At 32.7% G+C, this 9,148-nt stretch overlaps 1 protein-coding gene across 4 annotated transcripts in view; it reads right to left on the bottom strand.

The window, feature by feature from the left end:
* Myb (proto-oncogene like protein Myb) overlaps positions 1–9,148 on the bottom strand; it is a 49,120-nt gene that overhangs the window by 21,448 nt on the left and 18,524 nt on the right. For 3 of the 4 annotated variants that reach the window (XM_018514539.1, XM_018514540.1, XM_018514542.1), the window contains exon 1: positions 6,334–6,766. The exons of the other annotated variant lie outside the window; for it this stretch is intronic. In XM_018514539.1, coding sequence (XP_018370041.1) covers positions 6,334–6,443 — 110 coding nt within the window. In that variant the 5' untranslated portion in view covers positions 6,444–6,766. Of the gene's footprint in view, positions 1–6,333; positions 6,767–9,148 lie in introns of those variants that run through there. 4 annotated transcript variants of the gene reach the window in all.

The raw sequence follows: 9,148 nt of genomic DNA, 5'->3' as shown, positions 1-9,148 counted from the left end.
GGGGACACCCTCTGTGTGTGTGTGTGTGTGTGTGTGTGTGTGTGTGTGTGTATTTCAATTATAAGCTGAATCTATTACGAATTGCGAATGGTTCAGAAAGAAAGTATTATTATCATAAGCATTGTGATATCAATGATCAAACATATCTACACATATCTCTGCCTCGTGACTTCAACATAGAGAATCGGAAGATCTCAGAAACTTCTCGTTTTCTCTTTGCCACCCTGAGCTGCAGCTATTTATATATTTCTATGTATTTGCGTGAAGCTAACATCCTTTGCTAGTTTCATAGACTTCATAGTAGTCTATGCTAATACGTGACCTTCCATTAGTACTCGACATGTAAACTCAATAACCTCTCCAAGAACTCGACTAAGTGTGAAATCACGGAATTGTGAGAGTCTGCCTCTGTGGCAATCATATTGTTAACAGATAAACTCTCGCTTCTCACACTATTCTAATTTTTTTAATTTTTGACCAGCAAGACAACCAACAATCGCACAGAAGGTAGTCAATCGGACAATACAAGAAGAAACTTTCTTTATATTTATTTCAAAAGAAACTTTCTCTCTCTTTGTTAGAATTTTTTATCCCTAAACTTTTTTTCTTAAAAAATTAATAAAATAAAAGCAAACATAAAAACATAGGCAAATATAAACTCTGTGTGTGTGTGTGTGTGTGTGTGTGTGTGTGTGTGTGTGTGTGTGTGTGTGTGTGTGTGTGTGTGGAACAAAATATAGAATAAGAAATATTTTAAAGCTTAAATAGTTTTTAATTTAATCTATGTACAGGATGTTGCAGATACATACTAGGCAGTACGATGGGTTGCGCGGTAAACTTTGCATGGCCAAGCGTTTAATAGACAATGACGGTGACTTTATACATTATAAAGTTTATACTACAAAGTTTTATTATTTTTATTATAAAGTTTATGTTATAAAGTCACTGTCATTATCTATAAAACCGCGCATGTGCCCATGCAAAGTTTGCCACGCAACCCGTTGTACTGCCAAGAATATATCTGCAAGACCCTGTACACAATTTATATAAAGAGTACTAATTTTATATTAAACATCTGGATCTAACAAGAGATTTAAATGATATGCAGAGTCAAGCATAAAGTATTGACTGCGTTCGACAGAAAAAACAACTTTGTTATAAAATTCATTAATATGATTATTAAAGAAAGAAACTTATTGGACCATACGTGAATATACAATCAATAAAAAATAAAAGCTTTTAGCGGTTGAAGCTGGATCTTAGATGCTTAAATAATTCGATACTACATATGTCATCATGAAAATGATTATATATTTAGATCCAGTAAAAAACTAGATAAGGATAAGAATAATATCAATCATATATTAAAGAATTTTACAATAGTAGCAATAAAGTTGCTTTTTCTACTGAACGCAGTCATTCTTTATATTTTCAAGTTAGATTATAAACAATATTGTTAATAGATTTATAAACAATAACTTTAGAAAGTGCAAAAGAGAAACCGTGAAAAATGGATACTGCAACATCGCAAAATAATCTGCCATGTAATCAAAAGTGATAAATATTTTTGATAATATTCTTTTCAACAAAAGAACAGAATCAGACCTAGGGTCTAGAGAGAAAGAAAGAGAGAGAGAGAGAGAGAGAGAGAGAGAGAGAGGGAAAAAAGGTATAAAATAAACGATGCACAAATTCCCAGCACAGAATTGGCCTGAAACCGGGTTTAAATCTCCTTAGTCAACCTAACTCCCCTCCGTCTCCTTTTTGTCTTGTCGAAACAACTAAACCTACGAGGACGACCGGCCGGAAAAAGACGAAGAGTCTCATTGTTTCTTTTAGCTCTGAACGTTCTATGCGAATGGCGTTTTGAAAAGTTCGCGATAGCTGTATACCTTTGGATACCATACTGTGAACTATGAAGTTATCCCGGCTTTCTTGTCTGCCGCCCATCCTTAGTTAAATGCTTTTTCCTCGTTCCCTTCTAACCCATCTAGAGACCGGATGAACGAAACTATCCCAAAATATCTTTCGCAAGGTATTACTATGTATTAGATTTCTGTTTTGCTTTGTCCCTCCCTCTGTGTGTGTGTGTGTGTGTGTGTGTGTGTGTGTGTGTGTGTGTGTGTGTGTGTGTTTTACCAATATGTAACTTATAAAGTAATAAAATAACGAGATCTAAAAGAAAGAGTAAATAAAATCTACAGACATACGGAACGTGCTAAACAGAAATTTTTCTTCCTTTTTAGAAAAAAAATCTGATTGACATATGACAAGGAACGTTGTGCAATATAATGAAAAATTTTCAGTGTTTTTTCTAAATGCAATTTCTTGAAATAAGTATATAGAATATCAAAAATTTTCTTTTCTAACGTGATACTTAGCCAAATGCAAATGGCTCGTGCTTATATATTGTTCAAATTTATTTCTACCTAATAAACGATTTATCAAGACCAGGATTGGGTAGTGCCAAGTTAAAAAGCTAAAAGTTAAGTTAAAAAGTTGAAAAGTTAAATAATTTTAACTTAACTTAGTTACATTTTAGACTCTTAACTGTTTAACTTTATTTAGTTACATTTTATCGATAACTATTAACTTTTTATTTAAATTTGTTGAAGTTAAGTCTCAGACTCAAACATATACTTCATTTAGAACATACTCTATATTTTACTTAAAAGTTTTGTTTGTATACATTATTTACATTATGTATTGATTTCAATCTAGCAAAAACCGTATATTTTAATGTATCTAGTTTTTGATAGGTAGAAATCTATATATATATATAACAGTACATATATAAACAAAAAGTTTAAATAAAATATAAAGTATATTCTAAATGAAGTATATGTTTGTCATTTTCGTTATTTGTAAGACTCTGAAATCATAAAATAGAAAAAAATTTAACTTTTAATTTTTCAATTACTTTTTTTTATTAACTTAACTTTTAATTCAATTAATTTCATTATACATTAACTTGAATCTTAACTAAGTTAAATTTTCAAGGTTGTTAACTTTAACTTAACTTAGTTAAAAGAAAAAAGTAACTTACCCAACCCTGATCAAGACAGTATACTATGAATACACAATAAGTAAGAAATAAAGCCTATATGGGGCATTCCATGTCAAGCCAGCCCATTTTGCGAGGTTTCATAGATTTCGTTCATATTGCTTGAGCTTGAACAGCTCAAGCAATTTGATGAATAAAGATTCTATGCCGAATAATAAGAACCGTAGGCTAACTGATTACCGAACTGTCGGGCCGTAAATTTTTGGGCTTTTCGTCGCAGTGCTCTTTTCGCTTGTCGTTAGTAGGCAAATTTGAAAATTAAATATTGACATTTTCTTATAGAAAATTGAACGCTCTTTCACGTAAAAATATTCTTTTTTCGATCAGACCGTTTTTGACGATTCCTGTTCATTTTTAATTTTTCAAAAGGACGGCGCGACTAAAAGGCGCAATTTTTCTTTTCTTTTAATATAGCTCAAAATGTAGCCTCAGGTCTCTACTTTGTTACTCTAAAAGCTTCAAGCTACAAAATCGTTTTTTACATATGTTCCTACGATTTTTTGTTCCTATGTTACTTGCGGATTAAGTAAAAAGCAAATTCTGACTTTATTACTCGTAACTCCGTTACAAATCATCATCGCAATTAAAAATACAGATTCTTAAAGCTAAATGTTGCTTTATCAAGTGGTGTAATTCCCAATTTTTTAAAAATAGAATATATGGGTTGCTACACGGAGCAAATTTTATATTAAGTTTTAATACAATTTTAAATTACACTTTACTATGTCTTGTATTTTCGATGGACTCTTACAACATGTGATTCCGACTTAACTTTTACTATGGTAATACTAATTTTTATCACATAAATAAAGTAATTATTTTGTTAAGTCATATTCTAACATGAAAACAGTTAATTTTTACTATGGTATGCAAACAAAATTTGCTAGGTATGTTTGATTTTGTAATAAAAATGTTTACTATGAAAAAGTGTAAAAATTACATTATATTATTGTTTTTAAAAAAATAACTATAGCATTTAAACTTATAATTTACATGAAGACCGCAGCTACTACCACATTATAGTAATTTTAAATAAAAAATTTTCTCCGTGTAAAAAAGTCTTTTCTTGTAAAGATTTTTTTCCCGACTCAATATATATCATATTTGTAGTCTCTTGAATTGCGCGCTGAATTGGCGCCTATTTTTTATCTATTTATTTTTTATCGAAAAGCTCTGAAATTTCTCCACAATAGTTTTCGAACACTCGGCGACTTACACATAAAAGGCTTTTTGAAAATCAAGCGAATAAGTTCATATTTTATAATATAAAATAAGTTCTAAAAGTAAAAGTTTTTAAAATTCTGTGTATATGAATATGTACATATATCGAAAAACGAGATGCAGTAAGGAATAAATTAATCGAATTGACTAAAGAATTTTTGGTCGAAAACATTCGATTACATTTCTTATAACATGTTATATCATTGTATATTCATAAGATACTTATTTTTATACGTGTTACGTAGCAAGAGGTATTTGAGAAATGTTAATCATATTCTTACGAATAATAATTATTGACCATAATTTTAGTAATTTTATTAACATTTAATGATAATAAAAAAAATTTTTTTTAATTTTAATTATAACTTTAATTTAGAGATATTGTAAAGTTATATTAAAAGTATACAAATACAAGATTACAATCGTCTTTTATCGCTTAATAAAAGCATTAAATTTTTAGTTTCCAATTTAATTTGCGATATTAAACAGTTCAGATTAAAGGGATAAAATAAAAATGATAAAAAGTATTTAAAAAATAAAAAACGAGCAAAAAACGAAATTTTGCTCATGTTGACCTTTCTATTATTTTTCATTACTTTTCAATTCCGATCTAGAAAATTATTATTAAAATAAAAATACTGGTAATAGTATATCAAATATCGCGTGTTTACTTCATTCTTCTATATCAATGACAGTATTTTTATCGCGACGACCTAGTTCCATCTTCGTATTTTCCTCTATTAGAATATAATATAAATTCTAATATCAAATATTTTCTAGTAAATGCTAATAGCAACACTCACGCTAACTTAATAAAAGTACAGTATTAAGTGCGCGTTAAGATCAGCGTCACATAATTTCCTTTGCGATAAAACTGCATCCTTTGATATCATAACGTTACATTTCCGTTGTTGGAACGCTGCGCACATTCCCTCCATTCTTACATTCATACACGACATCGCGATGACAGTTTTCTCTAATGATTGAATGTTTGGCCCAAGGGACTTTGATATCGTAATATCCGTCTTGCTTAATTCTCTTCACAGCGATATACATGCGCACGATAGAATTTCGAAACATCGATATTAAACCTACTGCTTGTATCTCGTACGTACTTATATAGCGATAAATCCAGAAAACGATGAAATTTAATGTAGCAGAAGCGATTTATATATAATTATATTTCGTATATAAAAAATAAAAGTAACCAGCGTTAAATACAATGAAAATAACAAATGTTTGTTGTCTCTAACGCAAATTATTTGAAAGACAGAGAGAGAGGTTAAAAATCATAATTAATACCTTATAATACTTACTTATTTTTATACGTTGGTCTCTTAAAGTTTATATCTTGAATTTTTTCTATATCAAGATAAATTGAATATATCTCGATATAGAAAAATAACAAAACAGAGATAAATGAGGAGAAAAAATTACGTATGGAGTAACTAAAGATCTCTAATTTTAAAGAAGTGAATAAGAATTCAATTGAAAAATCTTCGAGATATCTAACTTGATTTTTTAAATACAAACGACGTAGCAGTTTTAAGAAAAAATACGGGTCTATATTTTCATCATTAATTCTTTGTCAGCAATATGAAATTTTCGCCCTTAATTCGCAATATAGATCTTCAAAAATTTCAGTGCAGAATTTTATATTACTCCGGACTGTATAAAAATCTGAAAAAATTCCTACGTACTTGTGAAAGCTTTAGAGTTTTTATCATAAAAATTGAATTATATTTTACTTACGTTTTATAAATTTAAATTCATCTACTAGAATTCACAATAAAAAAATCGCCTTTAAAATCTAACATTGTCAATGGACGATTAAATATCAAATATATTCTGCTATAATAAATTTATCTAGTCTCTAATATTTCTGCCATAATAAATTTCCAATTAAACTCTCCCTTTCATTTCCTATCGCGATACAAGTCTACACGTTAGAAATAAATGTATTTATCAATCGATCCGCAGGTACGATCTTTGCGACAACGAACAGTTAAATAAATACATGGGGCATGGACTTGCGAGCAACTACTTACGCTTCTGTGATCGGTGGCGAGCAAAAGGACGAATGATAGGAGGCTATCTCCACATTGTTGATCGACAATCCATTCGGCACGAGCAATCCATTCGAAAATATATCCATCATAAGCGACGCACGATTCTCACGGACGGCGGACGAGACGGGGACGACGGACGGGGGAGAGCCGAAGGAGAAAGCGCGGGATCGGCGATAAATAGAATCTTCTCTCCCGCGTAGATGCTTCGAGCACCCCCCGGCTTACGAGCACTACCGCCTGCACGCGGTAACGCCGTAATCCATTGCGTCTCCGTCTCCGGAGAATTTTATTCTATCGAAGACTGGTCTCATGCAGTCATGTTTATGCGCTTTCCCTCGGCCCCTCGCGAAAAAGAAACCCCTAAAAGCATCAGAACAACACGTGCATCCCTTTTCTCCACCTTTACCTTTTCGTCTCTATGTTTTATCTCCCGTATCTATATTTTTCCGTCCCTTTCGCGAGTATTTTTCGACCAAATAGAATATCCGTCGATCCGCGAGATCGCAAGGGTGAGAGAGTACGAAGCGATGCTAACACTTGGGACAAACCGGAAGTAGGATGCTCCGCCACGTGCGAAGGGTACCAACGCGCCGAAACACTTCCACTGCCCGGCAGTACCCGGTAATTCGTGGAAAGTGTCGCGTTGAATGAACGATCCACTCCGGACGACGGTCGAGTTCGGACTGGCGATTGCTATCCGAGGGACTCTCGATGGCGACGGCAGCAGCAGCAGCAACATTAAGCGGCAGGCCTAACACTGGATTCCACGGCGGGGAAAGAGGAGGAAAGGGTCGACCCTAGAGAGAAAGAGACGAAAAAAGAGAGAGGCAAGAAGAGAAAGAGAGTAAGGCAGAAAGAGAGAAGTGAACACCGGGGAACCGGCATCTCGACTCGGAGGGTGAGGTGGAACGAAGGCGCCGGTCGTCCCTATAGGAACTTACATACATACACGCGTGCATACGTGCCTCAGAACATACGCGAGGGAATCGGTCAGAGACGATCGACCGGGAAGAGGTGGCGATGTACGACGCAATACGTAACTTAATGCCTGCGCGGAATAACAATCTGATGTGATAGTTTGGAGAAAAGAGCCCGCAAGGAAAACGCGTTAGGAATTCATTCAGATCCGCTGCGCCGACGTTGCCTTTGAGCTGAATTCAATTTTTACGAATTGCAAGGTCTCTATTTCGTACAGACGAAACACACAGATAATTAAACTTAAAATCAATTTATCTTAATACTCCGTGATTCAATGTTTTTTTTTCCATTACTCTCTCAGAATTGCCACAAATTTTTCATCCCAAAATTCCCTGACATTTCCCTGATTTCCAGACAAAATTTTCTGATTTTCCCTGACTTTCAATAATACATATTTTGTATTATTGAAATATAAAATTTTTTTTTAATTTTCATCCTGATTTGAAAATTGTTAAATATTTTGTTGAAAGAGCAATGTAATATAACAATGTAAATTATCGTTAATGTTGCTGATACTGTATTTAATTATTAAGTTAGTAGTATTTTATGTCTTTTCCTTTTATGAATACGATATTTTTCCTCTTCCTCTCTTTCTCTTTGCTGCTGTACTTAGAATATATATAAGGAACATAAATCAATGAATACAGTTTCTTTTTTATCAAAACTGATTCCTGTTTATTAAAACTTTAATCTGCTATTATAAAGATTAGAAGCTATTTGAAAGAAAAGTTATAAAAATATAAAATTAATATTTATTTTATTCACTTGTTCATAAGTGACATAGAGATATTTCTTAGATATAAACAAAAGAACAGACAACTTTAAAATTTCGATGGTCTTAGGCTATGTTCCGATATACACTGCCAGTACTGAAAGTCTATAGTGTACGTAACATGCACTATAGAATTTCAGTACTTGCAGTGCATAACACAGCCTTAGTAAAAACATTTTAAATCTCAATTAAATTTACGTTAGCTTTTTACATAAAAGCTAAAATTTCAAATTCTTAAAGAAAAATTAAAGAATTCTTAAAGAAAACTTACTGTAAGTTAACATAAAAAATTGCACAAGGCTCTTAATGAAATGTTAATGATACCAATGACGTTATTTTTTCATCAAGAGCACTTAGTTCATTAGTTTTCTCTGTCAACAGTTTTGCCTTCTTAACCTTCAATTCTGAAATTTTTTGAAACAAGGATCTTTTTTGAATAATCTTTGCATTTTCTTGTTCTTTCTCAGAGCGCTGCTTTTCCAATGCTTTATCATACGAGGGTCACTATTTATATTTTGAGCCTAATAATAAAAATAATAATAAAAAAAAAAATAATTTGTCATTTATTGTTTTTCAAAATATTCTCCTTTATGATCTATACACTTTTGCATGCGTTCGAACCACTTGTCAAAGCATTTTTTCCATTCTGCTTGAGACACCTCCAAAATATGGTCTTTGAACGCATCAACGGCTTCTTCTGCCGACGAAAATCGTTGTCCACGCAATTTATTCTTGACGTTCAGGAACAAAAAGAAGTCATTTGGTGCCAAATCAGGACTGTACGGCGGATGACCCATTAATTCGATTTTTTGAGTGCTCAAATAGTCGATTGTTAGACGAGATGTGTGACAGATGGCATCGTCTTGATGAAGAATGATCCGGCGGCGCTTGTTTGTTTTCCTTATTTCACTGAAGACTTCCGGCAAACAAATAGTTGCGTACCATTCGGAATTGACCGTTCTACGTTCCTCTAAAGGTACTGTTGCCACGTGACCAGTTTTTCCGAAAAAACAGGCGACCATTTGTTTCGAAGTGCTTCGAGCG

Source organism: Trachymyrmex cornetzi, unplaced genomic scaffold, assembly GCF_001594075.2.
Source record: "Trachymyrmex cornetzi isolate Tcor2-1 unplaced genomic scaffold, Tcor1.1 scaffold509, whole genome shotgun sequence".
Taxonomy (NCBI): domain Eukaryota; kingdom Metazoa; phylum Arthropoda; class Insecta; order Hymenoptera; family Formicidae; genus Trachymyrmex; species Trachymyrmex cornetzi.
The sequence above is the reverse complement of the archived record's forward strand: the minus strand, read 5'-3'. Positions and strand labels throughout refer to the sequence as shown.